The 22,367-nt window shown below is 41.0% G+C and overlaps 1 protein-coding gene across 5 annotated transcripts in view; it reads left to right on the plus strand.

Moving 5' to 3' along the window:
- The window catches only part of LOC126253151 (serine/threonine-protein kinase tousled-like 2), a 599,627-nt gene that overhangs the window by 233,884 nt on the left and 343,376 nt on the right, over positions 1–22,367 (plus strand). For 2 of the 5 annotated variants that reach the window (XM_049954296.1, XM_049954297.1), the window contains exons 3-4: positions 8,840–8,941; positions 19,861–19,989. The exons of 1 other annotated variant lie outside the window; for it this stretch is intronic. In XM_049954296.1, the coding sequence (XP_049810253.1) occupies positions 8,840–8,941; positions 19,861–19,989 (231 nt within the window). The remainder of the gene's footprint in view (positions 1–8,839; positions 8,942–19,860; positions 19,990–22,367) is intronic. 2 more of the 5 variants (XM_049954299.1, XM_049954300.1) reach the window with 2 other exon arrangements.

The following is a 22,367-nucleotide window of genomic DNA, read 5'->3' on the forward strand; positions in this document are numbered from 1 at the left end:
CTAGTTGTAAAACGCTTTAACAACAATGTTTAGCTGCTGTAAACCATCGGATTCTGAGAAACGTGTGCAGAGGATGCATGCATCGTGCATCGGATTCTGCTTAAGCGGTGGAGAGAGAGAGAGAGAGAGAGAGAGAGAGAGAAGGGGGGGGGGGCGGCGGAAGGATGTATTTTCTGCCATATCGCGATTCACGGTGTTCGCGGAGACTTTAGCATTGGAAACGAGTACTCTGACACTTCTTGAAACGACAATGAGCATCCTTGCAAAAGAATTGCATGAAGAAGTTTTGGTCGTGGCAATATAGAATATGCAGCATCATATTCATACAAAGCTTGATATCATTAATTGAAAATTATATGCGTAAACGCAATTTTTTTACATCTTTATTTTACTTGTCGTATAGTTTTTGCAGTTACACAGAAGTTTCTATACTGGAGCACCAAAGGAAATGGTATAGGCATGCGTATTTAAATACACAGCTATGTAAACAGGCAGAATACGGCGCTACGATCGGCAACGCCTATATAAGACAAGTGTCTGGCGCAGTTGTTACTTCGGTTACTGCTGCTACACTGGTAGTTTATCAAGATTGAAGTGAGTTTGAACATGGTGTTACAGTTGGCGCACGAGCAATGGTATGCAGCATCTCCGAGGTAGCGATGAAGTGGGGATTTTCCCATGCGAGCATTTCACGAGTGTACCGTGAATATCAGGAATCCGTTAAAAAAACCTCAAATCTCCGACGTCGCTGCGGCCGGAAAAATATCTTGCAAGGACGGGACAAATGACGACTGAAGAGAATCGTTTAACGTAACATAAGTGCAACCCTTTCGCAAAACGCTGCAGATTTGGACGCTGGGCCATCAATAAGTGTCAGCGTGCAAACCATTCAACCTAACAACATCGTCATGGGCCTCCAGAACCGAAGGCCCACTCGTGTACTGCGCTACACAAAGCTTTACGCCTCGCCTGGGCCCGTCGACACCGATATTGGACTGTTGGTGACTGTGAAACATGTTGCCTGGTCGGACGAGTCTCGTTTCAAATTGCATCAAGCGCATGGACGTGTACGGGTATCGAGGCATCTCGTGAATCCATGGACGCTGCATGTCAGTAGGGGACTGTTCAAGCTATAGGAGGCTCCGTAATGGTGGCGGGCGAGTGTACTTGGAGTGATATGGGACCCTTGACATGCTAGAAACGACTCTGACAAGTGACACGTTCATAAGCAACCTGATCACCTGCATCCATTCATATCCATTGTGAATTTCGACGGACTTGGTCAATTCCAGCAGGACAATGCAACACCCCACACGTCCAAAATTGCTACAGAGTGGCTCCAGGAACACTCTTCTGAGTTTAAACACTTCCGCTGGCCACCAAACTCGCCTGACATGAACATTATTGAGCACTTCTGGGATGCCTTGGAAAGTGGTGTTGAGAAGAGGTCTTCTTCACCCCCTCGCACTCTTACGGATTTATGGACAGCTCTGCTGGATGCATGGTGTCAGTTCCCTCCAGTTTACTTCAGACATTAGTCGAGTCCATGCCACGTCGTGTTGCAGCACTTCTGCGTGCTCGCGGGAGCCCTACACGATAGTAGGCAGGTGTACCAGTTTCTTTGGCTCTTCAGTGCATAATGAAACGGAAGGGTCAGATTGTGGCAACCAGTCGAGAGCACTCGGAATCGCTTGGTGTGGATTCCTCAAATCACCGTCAAATGCTCGCAGTGGGCACTCTTTAACAATGTATTCTATTGTTTGCTCTTCTGCCTGCTCCGCAATCGCAGTCAACAGATGAATGGAAGCCCCACTTCTTCAAGGTGCAACCACACCTTCATTGACCTGTCCTGATGCTGTTCCGCATCGACCAGGTTTGACGCTGTACTTGGAATCCCTCAACATTCTTTATTTGGTATTGAATCAGGCGAGCGTTGCTGGCTCGATCTACGATCCAGCGTTGACGCCACTTGGATGTCACGTCGAAAGAACTGATATTTTCTGATTGTGTCCAGGGGGTTTACGTGATTTCGGACGTGTTGTTGATGGATCTTATAGCACATCATACAAGTGGCAGTTCTTATGGTAGGTCTTGTGGAGCAATGTTAGCTAGGAATGGTAATCACTGAATGAGGGTAGATGTAGAAGTCCCAATGATGATCCTCATGGCTTCATTAAGCTGCATGTCAACCTGCGTTGTGTGGGTGCTGTATTTCCATACAGGTGCGCAATATTCACCTACAGAATACATAAGAACTATTGCAGCATAGCGTGTTGGCGTCCGCATCCCAATTGCTTCCAGCAATCTTGTGAAGTAGATTCACTCGGGAGCCAGACTTCTTAGATAACTTGATGCACTGTTGTTTGAATGCCAAGAACCGATTCGGTGATTCCTAGATGTATTGGGTTGTAGCTTCGCGGTAGTTTGATCCCGTCGTAAGTCACGTGTAGCTTCCTTTGAGCGTCTTAATTATTTGGATGGAACGTAGCAACCTCAGTCTTATTCGGGTTAGGATGAAGTCTCCATTTACGGCAGTAATCACTCAGTTTCGCCATAGCACTTGTCAGCTCGTTCTCAGAGTGCATAAGATCGTTACTCTGGAAGGCTAATGGTAGATCTTTTGCTTATAGGATTTTCGTGGAGTCAGTCTCTGGCATTTCGTTGATGTACGTGTTAAACAGTATGGGGGCCAGAACTGATCCATGAAGTAGAACAGTCCTCAATCTGCTACCTTGTCCTTTAAGGAACACGTTAAAATGCCTGCCAGAGAGCATGTTGTTTCTCAGAAACGCCATCTTTTGACGTGGAATGACTTCAGTAATCCTTGACATCAATCCCTGCGTTCATACAGTGCCATAAGATGTCGTATGATCCACAAAAACTGCAGCTGGTTTGAGGCGTCTTTGAAATCCAGCTTCTACTAGAGTTGTCAACGTTAAGACCTTTTCGCAGCAGCTCCGACATTTCATGAAGCTACCTCGTTCGACGGGAATGATTTGATCAATGGCTTATTGAATGTGATTTAGGATAAGCCTTTGCAATAGCGTATAGGTCATGCTGAGCAGCGAAACTGGTAAGTAGTGAGAAGCATCGGTTCCGTCTTTGCGTGGCTTCGGGATGGCAATTGCCTTAGCCCTGTTTGAAAAACTGTTAATTTTCCAGTTTTCAAGAATCCCATTGAAACATTCAGTGAGCCACAATTTTGTTTTACTTCCGATTAAGAAACAATGGTTATATGCCATCAAAACCAATTCCTTTAATTACCTGCAATGTATTCAAGACTACATAAAGTTCCTCAACGCATAAGTCCTATGAGTAGACTGCATGTGATTATAGATAGGGTGTTTCATGAAAAAATTCATTTCTGTAGTTCGTGTGTGTACCTTGTCTCTCTTACTTTTCCGAAATATTCATTTGTCTGGCTGCATCAGAAGTGGCATTCACGTGTCGTGCTTGACAACCTTAGGACTGTACCAGATTTTCTTATAATGTTCCAGTCTCTCTGACTAGAATCATTAGAACAAAGGCGTTTTTCGTTGCGACGGGATCTCATGAAATTTCAATCACCAGTTTACCCTTCGATTGTGAAAACATTCTGTTGGCACCCACCTACATAGGGAGAATGATCATCACGATAAAATAAGAGAAATCAGGGCTGCCACTGAAAAATTTAAGTGCTCGTTATTCCCGCGTGCCGTTCGAGACTGGAACGATAGAGAGACAGCTTGAAGGTGGTTCATTGAACCCTCTGCCAGGCACCTCATTGTGAATAGCAGAGTGATCACGTTGACGTAGATGTGTAAAGTTGAGTCTTGCCGTTGTGTTATACTATTTTTCTCTTCTGTTCTTACTGGGAGCTCCCAAGAGGTTATCAGCTGTTGTCATTCTGAGATTCCTAATATTTAGCATATAACCCATCCTATTTTGGAGACCATCTGAGGACGTACTCCCTCCAGAACCACGTGAAATCAATTTCCTGACATTAACTTTAATTGCACCCAGAAATCGTTCATAATTGGGTGGAGTTGGGGGACATATCCACTTAAAGGTACTATCAAGACCTTCCCAGTTCGCAATTTGAAAAGTCCATCGAGTTTTAGGAACGGACGTGACTAACGGAATATCAGTACAATAATGAAATACGACTGGCCTTTTCTAGCTGTGTGAGAAACACATGATATTCTTTCGTTGCGTCATGTTATTTCTAGAGTTACATAAGATGCACAAATCAGAAGACTAATGTTTTTGCCACTTACAAGATTCAAACGTTCGTGGATCTGTAGCGTTCTACACAAGCTGGAGATTGAACGTTTCCATCCATTCATTTAGAATAGCTTCATTGCTGTTTCTTCCTGATGTCCCAAGACATGACTATTGCTGCTGAAATCACCAGCATACACAGCTGGGTGACTGAAGGACCTGACAGGTGATTTGTGAATATTTACAACAATGATGCCGGCAACCTTTGTAGCCAAAACAGACATCTGCTGTTCTGTCTTGGTAAGTTACTTTATTATCAGCTAGACTGGATCTGACATACGTTTCAAAGCTGTATTGTTCATTATTTATGGCCCCAAACCATAACGTATCCGAATATACTTCTTTTCTGTAATAATATGTGTCATCCTTGATATGAGTCTCCTGTGTCGCTATAAAATTTACAGCATTCTGAAGTACCAGGCGTGAGAGATATCGACTCTCAGCAGAGGAAACCAATTCAGTATTCAAGTGACATATCCGAGGGTTGTTACCAACGTGAACTGGTGAGTGTTCCGTGTTTGTTTGGTCCATAGACAAGATTTACTTTACAAAAATCCCGGACTAAAATAACAAAGGAGCTCTAGAGATTGTTAATAACATAACGCCTATAACCTTGTAATATGGGAAGTGCGATACAGTGCAAAACGTAAAAAGTTGTGTATCATGGCTCTGTGCATTAACCTCACGTCTGTGATTTGTCCAGAAACGAAATGAAAGTGAGCTGGCTAATCTGTCGCACTCTTCTGCGGGAAAGTGCGCATGAATAGTGCGTCGCTGGTGAGGATTTCAGGCAAGTTTCTTGATCTCAGACACTTCTGCAGCGAGCAGAAGCTCACAACCCTTTGTGGTGTTGCACGTAAGTGTACTTGCTCGTCCTTTCGTAGGAGCTCTTCAACTCTTTACTAGCAGTTTCCACAGAGGATATTGTGGGACATTAAGTTCCTCATGTGCAGCCCTCACTACCTCGAGAGGGAATATGGGGTTTATTGCGAGCCGTTTTCAGCCAAACTGCGGGAAATCTTTCTCCAGTGCTCTCAGCACTTCACTTTAAGTGGTCTCATTTGCTGACTCGTATTCGGGAGAGTTGTAAACGATCTAAGGGCCTTTGGTAAGCATACATGAGTTGTGACCGTATCCCGTCGATTGTTTTCAGTATGGAATCCGCACGTTAATGGGTATAGGCAAGGACGGTATGCAGAAACTGGTGATTATCGAGGAAACAAAGACATCTGTGCACCTTTTCGTGATGAAGGAACCGTACGTAGGAAATTGAAACCCGGAAGATAAGTAGAAACAGGCGTCATTTGAATATTGTTACCTTTAAATAATCGTTACAACTGCACAGGTAAGAGTACAATCGTCGACTTCCAGCAATAGAAAATTGAGAGAGAAATGGCTGCTCTTTGGCACGAAAATTTTAGCATGTAAACAAGAAATTAGGTAATACATGTATGTGCTACCAGTTTTCTGATTCTTATTAACTCGTTTCTCTTAAAGCCGTACCCTATTCACCACTTCAGATTACTTATTAAAATGGAAAGACTTGTCGACGAAGTGCAGTCGTCTGTTAATCTGTGAACCTTATTAATTATCTTATATATGTTACATCATAGTTCCCTAATTTACTTACATTGGTTGTTCGCTCTTTCTGTTAAAGTCTTCATAATTACTCTGAAATTCACACTTATGTGCGTGGCATAGGGTTCATCGAACCACTTTCACTATTTCTCTACCGTTCCACTCTGACAGCGCGCGGCAAACAATGAAGGTTTCTCTATATTGGTGGGTGTCAAAAAAATATTTTTGCTTTCGCAAGGGAACGTTGGAGATGGAAATTTCGTGAAAACATGCGTCGCAACGTAAAACGCCTTTGCTTTAATAATTGCCATTGTAACTCGCGTGTCATATCCGTGACACACATTCCTCAATTTCGCAGTAATACAAAGAGAGAGTCCCTTCTTTGAACTTTTTCAGTGTCCTCCGCCAATCCTATCTGGTAGTGATCCCATACTCCACAGTAATATTATAGCAGAGGACGCACAAGCATAGTGTAGGCAGTCTCTTTAGCGGATTTGTTGCAATTTCTAAGTGTTCTGCCACTTTGTAAAACGCAATCTTTGATTCGCCTTCCCCCCAACATTATCTATGTGATCGTTCCAATGTAAGATGCTTATAATTTTTATACCTAGGTATTCAGTTCAGTTGACAACTTTTAGATTTCTGTGATTTATCGTGTAACCGAAATGTGACTCATTCCCTTCAGTATTCCTGTGGGTGACCTCACATTTTTCATTATTTAGGGTCAGTTTACACTTTTCGCGTCACACACATACCTTGTCTAAATTATTTTGCAAATGTTTTTTATCGTCTATGACCTTCCGTCACTTACTACTTTCTGACAGGAAATCACGAATCCAGTGGCACAACTGAGACGATACTCCCAGACAAGCAGCTTTATTAGAAATCGCTTTTGAGTAACGCTGTCGAAAGCTTTCTAGAAATAAGGAATGTTCGGCATCCCCTTCCTATAGCACAAATTCCTTCACTTTGGTTATTCTGCCAGATTTCGAGACAGAATTTCGTTGTGGAGAGTACCAAAAACATCTCGCATTTAAGTTCGCGTTAAATTTCGAGGTTCTACAAAACTTCACCAACCTTGGGGATTTTGCATTCTTTTAAATTAGGCATGCTTTTTTCGTTGCTTCAGCAACAGTGTTCTGACCTGTTTTGTGTACCATGGCTGATCAGTTCATCTCTTCTAATTTATTTGGTATAAACTCTCCATTGCTGTCACACTATTTCTTTGAATGTAAGCCAAGTCTTGTCTACGCTTGCTTAGTTCAGAAGGAATGTAGGCTGTCTCTTAGGAAGAAGTCAAGCGAATTTTTATCTGCTTTTTTAGATATGCATTTTGCATTTATTTTTATTGGATTTGGATGTTTACGGTATCCACTCTGGGTACCACAGCCTAGTAGTCACTAATCTCTGCACCTGTCATAATGCTTCCTAATTGCTGGGGATTATTTGTTGCTAAAAGGTCAAGCGTGTTTTCACAAACATGTATAATTCGAGTGGGCTCCTGAACCAGTTGTTCAAAATAATTTTCGGAAAAAGCATTTGTAAGATTTCGAGCGATGTTTTATGCCTATCACCGACTATAAACGTAAATATCACCAACACATCGGGGATAGATGAAGTCACCACCATATATAATTGTATGAGTGGAGCACCTATTTGACATGACTCACTCTTTTTTGAACTGTTTAGCGACTGCATTTCATGAGTCGGGAGGTGGGTAAAAGGAACAAGTAATCAATGTAGTCCTGTTGTCTTTACCCACACTAACTTACAGGAAACTATGTACCTAAATTTCGTTACAAGATAACTACTTCCAACTGCAACAACCACACCGCCGCCGCCGCCACCATCAGCTCCACCACCACCACCAAATGTATTTAATCTATCCTTTATGCAAGGCGCAGGTCAATTTCGAATGAACTTATCTCCGGCTTTGGACAGTTTACAGTACCTATAACGACTCAGGCTTCAGTGGTATCTATGATCGTCCGGAGCTCTGATTCTTTCCCAACACAGCTACTACAGTTTTCTACTGTATGGTTCCTAGATCAGTTCTTGTCCTTTGTTTGACCTGCAGCCTATGACACTGAAGCCCTCTTTGTTCTTTCCGGAATAATTGATTTTAAGAGAGTGGAGAACTGGTTCACGAATTCTTCCAAGAATTCAGCTCTGACAGGTAATTATCGTATCCACTTTAGTGAAACTGTGAAATACGTTATACTAAAGCTCGACCTAGGGCCAGTCGAAAAGAATACCCCCTTTAAGCTGAAGCTACATATAGAGCAAAGGTGGCAATTATATCCCTCCGTCACGTTCCTCATCTCAGAAGACATAAATTGTTATTTTCTGATCATTCGCAGTGTAATTTGTTTATCCGTTTTCTCCTGATTTGTGATACTCCCTTCAGGTCGTAGAGTACCATACATTCGATGTCTCAGTTTTTCATTCGTCTACCCTGATTCACAGACACAAAATAAAGTCCACTCTGCTTCTTAAGCAATTAGAATATGTTTCATAAATGACAACAGCTGGGTTCCATTACTTGATCTCTCGTCACAACCACGGGGCCGCTGTCGCGTCTACATCATTTCCGGTTACTGTCGTGGGGTTCGTCTCTGGTAAAACCTGAATACATTGTTAGCCGACCTTGAGAGCTTCTACATTCGGTAACTGATTCTTGCGAAATCCCGCCCGGGAAGCTGTATGGCCGTGGAGTGGCACGACCGTTTGATATGCGTGGAGGCGCTGCAACCTACTTTCTTCTTCCGACTCGCCAGGCACAGTGAATGGTGCGGAGCGCCTAGTTCTTGCGGTGGATGTCGTTGACAGCTACACACCTTATTTAAAATACTAGCTGCGTCATTTGTATGGTATTTTCAGCGCGCGTCGCTTATTTGTATGTATTTTTGACTAATCATTTAGCACTAGTACAAGTTGACTAACACCATATCTTGCTGTGGCCATGATCATGTTAGTAATTGGTAATGTGTATGTGTGGTAGGGATGTCTGCGGCAGAAATTGCGTTACAAACGACGATCGGACAGAGGAGACCGTCCGAGCTAAGCCCTCAACCGCCTGCCCCTGTAGCTTACGAAGCGGGAGGTAAGTGTACCATCGAATCTGACCGTCACCACACATTAGTGCTCCAAGTGTTCGAAACCACAAAGGTATGTTTTCTTTCAAGACTGTTTATTTGTTAGACGACTTGGAAGTCGGGGCCGCATCCGCACAGAAGAGCGCTCCTGTCCCCATTTACGCCGTTCTAGACGACGTAATTGAGAAGCGTTTCGAACGCTGTACTCGGGTGTCGCCGCTTAGCGTGTCTCCTCGACTTTCGTGCATTGGCGGTGTTTCATGCTATTTCGTTGGCGGTGAAGAGCTACAAGAGATGTTGTACATCAGTAGTGTTCAGTCCGCCAATGCTTCCATTATGCAGTCTGCTCCAACACATATTTCCGCAGACGACCACGAAACTCCCGCTGTGGCTTACCGTGTAGTTAAAGCTGTTGCTGAAACGTACCACCGTGTACAGATGAATAACTTTATGAAAGACAGGTAAGAGGCTGGTGGTTCGATCGTATCAGATTTTTCTTCTTTTGTACTCAAGGATGGAGCATGAATTCGGATTCATTGTAATACCCGTTGGCTGCGCTACAGAATTTGAAATTCTCACCTAAAATCGAACGACTGAACTCTGCAATGAACATCTGTGAGGTAACAAGAATGTTTCTACCGCATCCTGCAGTTTCAGATCCCAATACATTAACATACGCAGACGGAAGTGTTAAGTTTGCCTTCCCTAGCACTGGATCTTTTACTGTTTATTGATGTATTCTAATTCTAAGAAACAATGTTAAAGATCAAATTCCGAAGAGATGTATTCCGGCTTTACGCTGTATGCCGAGGTAGCGTAAACGACCCAATTGAAGCTGAAGAAATCGATGATGTGCCGTAATGAATTCATTAAAGAAAATGTTCAAAAGGACAACTAGCCACATCAAAGCATTTTCCTGAAATACGTAAGGTACTTGGAGCGTTTTACAATCAGAGGTACTAGGTAGACAAACTGCGTCAGTTCTTTCAATGTTTAGCCTTCCGCGTCAAATAACTATCAAAGCACAGATACTCGTGGAACTTGTGTTAACTGTTATGTGTTATTATCAAGAAATATTTCTTTGGAGAGAGAACAGTGGCAAGGCACCCTGCGGTAAAATTTTCACAAAGTCCGACAGTGGAACATTCCTTCAAGAAAAATAAGCCCAGATTTTATAGCACCTAAATCGCTCTAAAATATTCAAACGTTTGTGTTGATTAGGAGGGGCAACTTAAGTTTTGTTGTTTGTCCTCATTAAGATATTCCATCTTGAGGCGAATGCTGGTGTAGTGCGGAAACTACAGGACAACTTGAATGTGACGCAGGTCCAGATAGACGAATTACTGGCGGTCTTATAAAGTAGGAGAGAGGTACTAGCGGAAGTAAACTTGTGAGGGTGTCTGAGTTATACAGAGTATTACCCTCTAAAGGCAACGTTCCGGTTTAGTGTCCTGGTCCGGCACATAGTTTTAATCCGTCAGGAAGTTACAAGCAGCGCATGTTCCGCTACAGAGTGAAAAATTATTTCCAGATAATTTTACCAGCACACACATACAGTTTAGGTAAATCTATATTAAAAATGTAGGTCTGCTTTAATAGCTGTTCAGAGATAGAAATGCACAGCCGAAGGCAATTCTTCTTCTTCTTCTTCTTCTTCTTAATAGTCACTTTGCCCTTGAGGACCATATTAATTCTCTACATTCCTCCACCAATCACTTTTGTTCGAGGATTTCGTGACCTATTTTCCTTTCCTCCCTTGTGGTCCGTGGCATTCCACGGATCATGAGAATGGTACTCGCGGTAGTCTTTCGTCTTCCATCCTAGTCAGGTATATTGTCCACATTAGTCTTCCTTCTTCATCCTTCGGCCAACATCAGCTTGTAAGTACAGCTGTGCCAGTTTTTTGTTTTTTGGTATCCTCCAATCCAGTAATGGGGACCAAATATTTTCCGTTACACCGTTTGTTCATTTGTTTTCAGACCCATATAGAGAGCTACCGGGAGAATTACACTCTGTTACAGTCTGATTTTAAAACTTCTTGAGACTGCTCTATTGTACAGCACATCCTGTAAAGCAAAGTATGTGTTATTTGCTGCTTCGATTCTTGCCTTACAAGGCAATACTAAAAGAAAATTGAAAGGGGCGTATTTCGCTGTGTTGTTGTGTGAATGACATTATAAATTTGAATACACGTTTCAGTACTTATTTCTGAGATTTTCGAAGTAAATCACAAACTTGTAACGCGTACGTACGTGCGCTTGTGTGTGTGTGTGTGTGTGTGTGTGTGTGTGTGTGTGTGTGTGTGTGTGTGTGTTCAAAATCATCCGTCCAAGACCATGCCGTTTTTTTCATTCTCATGAAAGTACTCGATTATAGAGATCCAAATGCTTTTACTTAAACTAGTTCCAGTATTTGGTTGCAAATTCGGGAACCTTTGCCTGCGCAAATAACCGACTGTTTTCTTGCAGTTACAATTGTTTCTAAAGTGTGAAACAAATAGGGCTATGTTGAAAATCTCTCTTTTACCACTTGTAATATACGCCATTCAGGTGATTATGAATCAAGGGACATGCATAACGAAATTACATTAGAAACTCAATTTCGAAGCCGTTACTTTTTCTTGAAGTGGGGCGTTCTTGCAACGGACACTCCACAGGTTAGAGTATACGGTTCGTATTTAGGATAAACATGTTTGGGGCTTCTGCGGACGTTCCTCACTTTTCGTAATTAAGTGTATAGCATGCTGCCTGCACCTCGTCTTTGCCATCTCGATACCTTTGTTAGTAAAGGAAATGATTTTCCTGTATTAGTCCGCGATCATTGCGAAAATTTTGTGAATAAAACCATCTAAGTTGCTAGTAGAATTTTCTTTATTACGCCGATTCGACTACTGCCATCATCGAGAATTTGCTGTGAAGATTAGAGCGACATAAAAAGCGACAAACGCCTTTGGGATATGACCGGTAATTGATGAAATACTTTAGAAAGCCGTCGAAAACCTCTGTGGTAAGTATGTCCATACTGCTAGAAATAATGTGAAACATTTAGATACCTACAAAACATGTATTCAGTACAGCGTAGTCGTCAGGATATGGGACAGTCTGAGCAGCAGTCTCCTTTCTCACAGGAGAGTATCGTCTATACAGTCTATCGCGTTTTCTTTGAATACATATTGCTTCTCGTCCAGGGGTAATCAACGCTTAGTTTCTGGCGTTGCAAGTCACCTTATTCATTCCGACCCATAACTATGCAAACATTGACGTAAAAATAGCTTTAACGCTAATGGCGAAATCGTTAGGATTTCGTTGTGCAACTCTCGAATATGATTACTACCTTTTTGACTACAGTTTATCTTATGAAGCCTTCCACATAATTGCGGAAAAGCTCTCTACAGACAGACACTACGAGAATGCATGGCAAACGTGGTCAGCGCTGATATTGGCAAGCCAGCATATTTTAACCATACCCTGATAGCCGGCCGAGGTGGCCGAGCGGTTCTAGGTGCTACAGTCTGGAACCGCGCGACCGCTACGATCGCAGGTTCGAATCCTGCCTCAGGCATGGATGTGTGTGATGTCCTTTGGTTAGTTAGGTTTAAGTAGTTCTACGTTCTAGGGGACTGATGACCTCAGAAGTCAAGTCCCGTAGTGCTCAGGGCCATTTGAACCATACCCTGATAGCGTGTGCGGTTCCTTGTCGGGTTGTCGGGGCGTACAAAGTCAGAGCAAAACACCGCATATCATTCTCAATTTGCTAGAAAAACCGTAATAATGTCATACGTGCCAGAGACGTGCCAGTTCACTTAATTTAAGACTGTCAAGACATTGAGCAGATAGTACCCAAATTTACTTTAAAAAACTCCCCTGTGTGTTTCCTGGACCATAGTAAGGTTTTTGCACTCATTTCTTCGTGAATTGTGTGTTCGAATAAAAGTGTCATGCAGATCAAAATTAACATAATTTAACAAGAGCTGTAATTGTTAGAAGTCTCGTTCATATCTGTATTTCCACATGTGATACGATCAAAAATTGTTGCCGAAATCGTGGCTTAATCTTGAGATTGTCTTTATTTTAATTTGGGAGCAGAAGTCCGTTGCTGCATTTAGAGTATGCGGACTGTGCTGAGCTGAAGCGTGGCTACTGCTGTGAGCGACAATGAACTGGGTCAAATCCTGCGTCGCGCAATCCTGTCACAGGAGCTCGCCTGTCTCCTCGCGTTGCCGAACACGGTTGGGCTGTTTGTGATGCAAGTTCCGTAGCGCTTAGTACTAGATACCAGGCACTGTCTTTATTGGTGCAGTTCGTATTGCTATTTACCTTTGTCGAGTGGAAGGGAAGTTATAAGTTGAAGGGTGAAAGTAAAACCGTAAGGCATAGTAAGCTGGTAAATCGCCAAGGATTTCAGTTGCCTATACCGGAAAGCACTTGGCGTTTAAGAACTGAGAACGCTTCCCCTTAAGAGTAACTTTTTGTGTAGGTTACTGAAACAAGTGCGTGTAATGTGTGGAGTCGTGCTTATGTTGCCGAGGACAGCAAGAGGGAGGGAGAAGTGGGCAAAACCCAGTGGCTACACATAGAAAAAGCTCACGTATTCTGAACCAAGGAGTCTTAGAGTTTAGAACCTACTGTCATCACCCCATGAGACGCTGTGAAGGATTTCGGATTTAATCCAAGATATGGGTACAAAGTATTTTGCAGTGCTTTTAATTCTTTCCATTCCTTGCGACATATGGCTCACGGAAATTTCTTAACCACCACTGTCCGAATAGGCCACCGCTTGGTCAAGAGTTGTTAGACTACTTTGGGACTTTTCCTACATCGAATACTACGAATACTGAGAGGGGTATTTAAATGGTCAAATTCAGGAACTATGTTTATAGCAAAAAAAAACTTTTTAATAACCAAATCATCTTCTATTTCAAGGCGTGGGCATTGGCCCATTCCATTTTATCAAAACTGTTGTCTTCATCTCGTACTGGCCGTCCTGTATCCTATTTCCAGTTCGTTCCAAATGTAGTGCTTGCCATGGCAGGCGTTCGCATGGCATCTTTTTGATGTGGTCATGCGATTTTCTGTAGTGTCTAATTTCTTCTGTCGTTTCTACGGCTAGTTTCTGTCTTATATCTTAATTCCGCACTCAGTCTCGTAGCATTAAGCTTAGAAGTGGCCTCAGAAATCTCAACTCTGCTGCTTCAATTCGTTCATTTCTCATTCTTAGGGCCCAGGTTTCAGTACCATACCTACTAGCATGCTTAGCAAACGTGTATACTTAGTGTTTTCTCTTTCCTCATAGTTGTATGTAGATATTTCCTTACACACACACACACACACACACACACACACACACACACACACACACACACTTACAACATTATATCTCTGTGTATTCTGAAAGACATCTGAACTAATTTTGTACATTGATATCTCTGTCCTGAAGTATTTAAAAGATTTTATCTCTTTGCTTACTTTATTATTTATCATTATTTTTGATTTATTTATACGCACAACCATTTGATAAGTTTGTAAAGCCCTTTCGGTGTCTGTTAAGAGAACTTGTTCTTTTGGAAATCAAATTGTGCCACTAAACTGGTTCCATCCCAGGTCCATCTGCACAGGGTTTGTAAAATTCCATTCTTCTATAACTTTGTTGATATTTAATATCAAAAAGGATCGCTGAGAGACCACACCCCTAGTTTACAGTCAATAACTCTTGGTTTATACTACTTTAAGTATTATATAATCTAATGACGTTGAACAAATTATGGATACATTGTAGTCAGTGATCAATTACATAATTACATTGTACCTACCTCATTGTAAGCCTTCTCATACTGTAGGAAGAACAGAAATAGTGGCATGTTGAATTCTCTTTTCTGTGAATTGTTTTAAAACAAATGCATCTGCACATGACCTATCTTCAAAAAATCCGCATTGCTCCTCTCGTAAAAATGTTTCTGCTATTGACTGAAGTTTCCTTTTAATGCCAGATGGAATAGACTTTATAAGTAGCCTTCAAAATGGACAGTGCCCTGCAATTTGAGCATTCTTTTTTTAACCCTTTTCTTGTGTATACTTAAAATTCTTGCTATCTTCCATTCGTCTGGGATTTTTCCGAAGCACCAAATATCATTCAACAACTGCACAGATAACTTTTTCCATTTTATAATGGTGCATTTTATAAGTTCCAGGTTGATTCCATCTGTACATTTAGCCTTTCTGTTCCTGACCTCCTTTAAACTACTTTTCAAGTCTGTTATCGTGATTGTATCGTAGTCTCCAACATTCACAGTATTGTTATAGTAGGGCTCATCTTCCTTCCTGCTTGCAATACAGCAACTATTTCTTTCGTGGTATTCTGTCTGTGCTTTGTTATTGATTTCACTACGAAAATTTTGAATACTTCGAATCCAAACTTTTGAGTTTTGGTTAAATCATATTCTAGTTATTTAGCAGCACTTACCCAGCTATCTCTATTTGGTTGTGTAGCACATCAACTTCCGTATTTATTGTTACCAAAAAGAGGAGCTAAGTAGTAAGTACCAGTGCAGCAGTTTCAATGCAACAGTTTCAAACTTGCTGTTTCTGTCTTTCAATCGTACACATCCTTATCTGTGCCCGCTTATTGCTATTAATCCCCAGAAATATGTTTACTGAACCTAGAAACTTCAGTTTCTCCACTGAAGGTGAAGTTGTTGCCGTCGAATGCGTTTCGAAAAACGGCAGGAAACAGTTACATCATTAATGTAAAAGAAACGATACACACAGCATAACACTTTATTGAAATAGATTTATGGTACACACACACACTTTATCTGAGTACGGCATGTTCTGTAAGGATAAAACACTGTTTCGATTGAACCAGTTGACAGGGCATAGAGGTGGTTTTTGAAGATAAATAGCTATTTTGAAGTTTCTTTCGTTTCCAAATTAAAAGTAATTTGTGATTGAAAAGAATGCGCATATTACATGCTTAAAGATTAGGCTGTTGTTATGAATCGAAAAACATTCGTTCTTAGCTAAATGGATCCCACTCTAGCAACATTCTAAATAACTCAACGAGTTCAGTAGAACAGTGTATCTTTCACAAGCAAATACGCCATATTTAAAATTAGTTTTTCTGAAGATTGGAATGTGGAAAGAGCAATTTCGCATCGGTCCAGCTGGCACACCTCTCTCTCTCTCTCTCTCTCTCTCTCTCTCTCTCTCTCTCACACACACACACACACACACACACACACACACACACACCGCAGACTTTTCTGAAGACAATATAAGTTGTATGTTAAATGCCGAGTGCTGCGTTTCAAAATGTTACTGAAGGAAAAGCTTTTTGAGATTAACAGCTATGTGTTCAATCCTCTCAGCGAGGTCGGCAGAGGAGCAGTTCTTCTCCAGTTCTCATCGGTGGAATACTGTAAATGGCGAAAATGCAGTGTCGTTTGACACTAACTCCGTACAATAACGTTTTGTGTTGTTACTGCCATAAAGACCCTCGTTCGAATCTCTCTAGTAACATATATATCTTTTACTTCTATTTAAATTCCATGTTTATTAACAATAAGCCTTATTATCAACAAGACCACCTCCGTAGCCGAATGGTTGGCTTTGCTGCCTCGGTGCGAAGGGTGCCGGTTTCGACTTCCGGAACCACCTCGTATTTTCCAGAGGTGGTTAGGTCTGGGACATGATACACACTGCCTCGTGGGGCCAAATTAGGAGCTGCTTGATTAAAGAAACAGCGGCATCATCACAACTCGACTACTGGTAATAACAAATGGAGGGATTAACGACGTGTTGATCACACATGTCCCTCGATCTTGTAGGCAGCAGTTGGCGATTGGGAACACGCGTGAAACCAAAATCAGTGAGTGATGTTTCAACGTTTTATTTATTAACAAATGGAAATGTTAACAAATAATGAATCTTAATTATTTAATGGATGTAATAACTAAAGTATGAAAATCTAGTCCACAATAAATTAAAATTTGGTACAAAAATGCGAAACGTCAAATAGGAAATAAAATACTATATATATATATATATATATATATATATATATATAGAGATTGAACAATATTGGTGATGCACATGTCGTTTTAATTTAACAAAAGCATATTTGACGTGCCTGTATGAAATTTTGTTTTTCTTACGACCGGTAATTAAATATAAAATGTTATTTTCGCTGAAAATTACGATCCATATTTGTTAATTAATATTCCTATTTGTTAATAAATATGGAGTTTAAATCAAAGTAAACAAACATGCTACTAGAAAGTTTCGAACCAACCACTTCACGATTGCAATCGTTTAACGCTGTGCTTTCACCCACAACGGAATATGTTAGTAAACCAATAATGTTTTATACTTAACAGCGTTCGGAAATATTCTGATCTTCAAAGGCAGTTTGAGGTTTTTGAGAATTTTGTAGTACTGCATTACGAAACAGACGACGTGCACAGCTCTTCCGATCATAAAAGTTATATGAAAATGGAAGAGGACATGTTCGTAAGGTCCCCTTGTGAAATTAAGTCACTAGGCCTAATAACTGGCCAATTTTATTTTATTATGATCAGTACCTCACTTCTAACCCGGATGTCCCGTGGTGTATGTTTCGTAACAATCGTCTCAGATTTTTCATCGGAGGTTAATCTAAAGAGAGGAAGAGATCAAGAAATCAAATAAGAAACATTGAGAGCTATTTCAAAGCCGTATTCCTGCATAATACATTTTGGTATTCATATGATACTTTGTGGTACTTCATGACATGTAATTTTTTGCTTTGTATGGTGGAAAAGGTTAATTTGCGGTACTCTTGATGTGCACAGTTTTCTTTTCGAAGTTATCGTTAAGACACAAAAAAGTGGAAGTTCTAAATTCGAATACAGCTAAATAGCGGTAGTGTGAAGGAGAACTCCAGTGGATTATACTCTCGAGAAACCAAGTCATTATATTTACGGCTGCTATCATTCAATCCATCGGGAAGTTTTACAGAGATGGTGGACTCGGTTGACGTTGGTAGGTTGTAAATAAGTATAATTATCTTCAGGTATTGAGCGCATTACAATTCACATGGAAAGTAAAATTTGTCTAGAAGTCCGAACGGGAACTACCGAGCTCTGGTCAGATTAATTTGACAGAAACCATTCGGAGGAGGAGAATCTTCAGACACCAAGAATTGTCAATGTTAAAAGTGGATTTTGTACGGTTTTTTCCATCTATGTGTTCACTATGTAGGTACGTACCTAGCCACCAGCAAGGTTGAACCACCTGAAGCTGTCGAACAGTTGCTCCGAAGAAATATTGTGGAATTTGCACAACGTGATCCGGCGGCAAACCCGTGAAGACTATTTACAACACATCCGCCGTGAAAGCTTGAGGAGTCCCATACATGTCGTTGTTAAAGTAGATAAAAAGACGTTAGCGAGAAATCAAAAGGAAAACGCGTTTGAACTTTACAGTTGTAAAAAAGGAGCACAACAAAAAGAAACGTATCAGAGAATGTTAGAAATTGCCAAAGAATGATTATTATCTGCAATCTGTAAATGTGGAAATACAACTTCGTAAACTTACGAAATAAGAAAAAAAAAAAAAAAAAACGAAAACGAAGGAACATGCTGGTCCACATTGTTACTTTCGTGTACCGTGGATGATGATGTTGATGATGATGATAACCCGAAATGTGATGATAAATAAATATGTGATGCAGATTTTATTTCAGTTTCGAAAAAATATTGATGGGCCTGTGCTCAGATACATAGTTTTAACAGTGATGTTCGGTCTGTCTTATGCTATATACGTAAGGCCAACGACCAATTCATATGTATACGAGCAAAATTAGTCCCAATAACAATACTATGAGAATCAGCTCTTTCGTAGGTCAAGATGAATTTGACAGTCTCGTGAGAACTATGACCCAAGGGCCGCTGATCAGCCATCCACATGAGGATTAAATTCCGTGCTTATGCTGTTGCAGCAGTTGTGTGTAGCCTTCCCCTAAGCTGATATACGGATCTGCAACAACACTGGTATGTATTGTACAAGAACAACTGCCGCCACATCCCCAGAAAAACGGAAAAGTAAAATCTTCACGGTAGCTAGTTCAGTTACAGTGACCCAAAAAACACGCGAGTGACAATCTCCCCATAATCAGTGCGCCCCTTTTCGCTCAATTTCCTATTTCCCTATTTCATCTTGCTGTCAGACACAAGAAATATTAGTTAATTTTGCTTCTAAATCAACAGCCCCTTCGAAACAAACTTCCATAGCGCTTGATTTTTCTGTGAAGCTAATTTGAGTTACAAGGCTAAGTTGCCGTTTCATCGTATTACTCTAAATCTGATCAGAGACTGGTTGTTTTTGTCGCCGCCGTCGTCATCGTTGTTGTTTTGATTGTTGTTGCATAGTCTCTTTTTGGTGGTGGTGGTGGTGGTGGTGGTGTGGTGGTGGTGGTGGTGGTGGTCGTCGTCGTCGTCTGATGATGGTCTTCTCTTCATTACCAACCATGCCCGGATGTATTTATTTTTTCATTCGTATAGCTCAAAATATTGTCTATAGTGTTAACAAAACGTGATTCTACAATGCGTCTTCGGTTCGAAATCACAAGGTTCTATGACTTATTGAAAATTTCACAGATTTAAGGTAAAATAGATAATTGAGAACTGAAATGTAAAGAGTTTCCTCCTAAAACTTCCCCAACTTGAACGAACTGACACATTTCGCTGCCTTCGTGCGTTTATAATCTATCAAGATAATAAAGTCTATCGTTGTGCAATGAGTCCCAACATTCACATTCCCAGAAATGACCGATTATCTGAAAAGACTGGGACGCAAGAGAGGAACTATGTAAAAGAATGTGGTTATTGGTCCGCTGTTATCTGCGTTAACGACAAACTGTAATACTGGCGTTTCTTATCTTTCTTTCTTTGCAGTAACTGCCGTCCTCGGGGCGAAAATCAACGACGTCCACACGTCGCTATCCAACCTGGGATTCAACCGCAGCAGCACACTGGAAAACATTTCGCCTAAAACATCGAGAGGGGCGGCCCGGTTATATCGCGGTAGGCGTCGTGAACACGTGGACCTCAAAGTCCCGCTACACGTAGACCTAACACTGCCTGTCGATTTTCCTCCTACACGGAGCTCCTACCATTACTGAGCTTCTCATTGCGTGACACATTTTTATATTTCAAATTTTAATTTCTTCTATTGATGAATAATTAGAAGCAAATAGAAAATTTTCTTTGCTTTTCCCGTAATTCTTCCTGCTGCACTTTGATTTTTGCGTAGGTGTTGAGTCTCTTCTGTAGGTCTCGTTACTTTCCTTTTAACACAGTAGTATTACCAGCTCCGAATCGTCCTTTTCCTGCTCTGTGGCCTTTCTTTATTGCACGCATTTTTTGTTGATGCCTCTGTAATTTTACACAGCTTCCAGCTATGAAAACCTATTTTCCGGTGTAACAGCTGCAACTTGTAAGGTGTATGCTTTTATTTTGGCAGTAATTTTTATCAGCGGAATGTAACTGTGTTTCTGATATATAGTGACACTGGTCCTTAATGGTAATTATGTTAATGTGCTTGCAGAGTTACAAGCATTAAATAGACATATACAAGTCGACAGTACAGGTAAGCACAATCATTTTATTACAAATAATTGTGTACCATGGTCAGTACCACAAAACGGAAGCTCAGCGAAGATGCACTGCGTCTGTGGAAGAGGATGACCGTGCCGTAGCGAGTGAATTTGATTTTGTATGTCGTCACAGAACTCAGACTTTTCAACATTTTATCGACGATGACGTAGTTTACGTCTCAGCCAAACACGTAGTTCTTGGAAACGCTGAATAATGACAGATGCCCAATAAATACTGCAACGTATTAGCGACAGTTAGTAGTCCATTTAAAATTCCTCTGTGAAACAAATTTTGAACAGGTTGTTCGAAATGGTCAAGCTTAGTTTTTAAAGACTATATTTAGCTGGCGCAAGAGTGCCCCAAGAGTACATTTTTGAAGGCTATCATGATATGTTGAGTTTGTTGATGCCAAGAGGTTAAAGTGCAAAACCAACCCCTGATTGAGGTGGTTCGACTATTATTATATAGTGTCGTCGAACATTGATTGCACAAGTGGCGACAGCAAAGAAAAATCTCTTTCTACAAAAATAGGTCTGCCAAGAGTCCTCTAGACTCTAGACTCCAGACTCCAACGCCAAGGATAAAGATACCGTGTCCACGTCAGTTGCCGAAGATAGGAATATGCGTGGATCGTAATTGTGTGCACTGTGGCTGATACTACGTGGTCTGTTGAGTCGCTGTATGTACTGTGTTCAAGAAGTTGAAGAGTACTTGAGTAAAGATTCTTGTTATAAAATGTGAAAGCGAACCTCTGATAAATTATATGCAACTACCGTACTCTTACTATTAATCTTGAACGATTGTTTCCGTGATAAAGTGTGTGTGACGCTATGACGCATAAGTTAATACTCTAATACACATGTTATTTACTGGTATTAATTTTGTCCTTTAAGATTTGTGTTCTCCATTAAACGTTGCTCCAGACCTTCAGTCAACATGATACCGCTCTCACACCTGTCGGGCAATTGTGTGTGGCACATTCAAGGTCACAAGGTAACATGATACCGATCAGGTGTGCGCCCAATCATCTTGGACAATTATGTGACAAAAATAGCGGGTAAATGAAGGTCACCCATCTGCTATGGGGTTCTAGCCCAGATAATGTTGTAAGGTAAGGTTACACAGATCTAGGTGAAAAAGCTGACATAAAAAGGCGGTAAATCCTACCCCCCCCCCCCCCCCCCCAAATTCCACATTGATCAAGGCCAATGGGAAGACAATAAGCTGGCGGGAAACTTTCTACCCTCCTCAGAAGAGCAGTTGTGTGAGCCTCGTCATTTGTGCTCTGTGCATTGTAGTGAAAAGATCAGATTTGTTTGCGATCCGTGTGTCGGTTTTTCGTAAATAATTAATAATAGGTCTACAACAAATTCATTTCTGGCTTTTCTTTTTTCTAGCGAAGTGGTTTAGAATCCATTTTTAATTTCTGGTGTGTTAGCAATATTTTTTCTCAGCTAACAAAGTGTTTTACAATACATTTTTGCTAGCATTACTTTTGTACTTCAATAGAAACTTATATGCGCACATATACAGGTACGTATTTACTTGGGAGACGATACGGTAATACTGACTGGGTCGATTAGCAGCAGGTGAAGAAAGGAAAGAAAAAGAAAGAAAAAAAAACTCAAAGGTGTACACATTACACATATGCAGTATATACAAAATTTTATATATACCTGTTGTTATTTACAAAAACGCGCAATCCCTGATCTCTACCATCCCTGATTCTTTTTCACTACCGTGCACAAAGCACAAATGACGAAACTCACACAATGGCTCTGTTGAGAAAGGAGTTGGGAAGCAGG

This window comes from Schistocerca nitens, chromosome 4, assembly GCF_023898315.1.
Source record: "Schistocerca nitens isolate TAMUIC-IGC-003100 chromosome 4, iqSchNite1.1, whole genome shotgun sequence".
NCBI lineage: Eukaryota > Metazoa > Arthropoda > Insecta > Orthoptera > Acrididae > Schistocerca > Schistocerca nitens.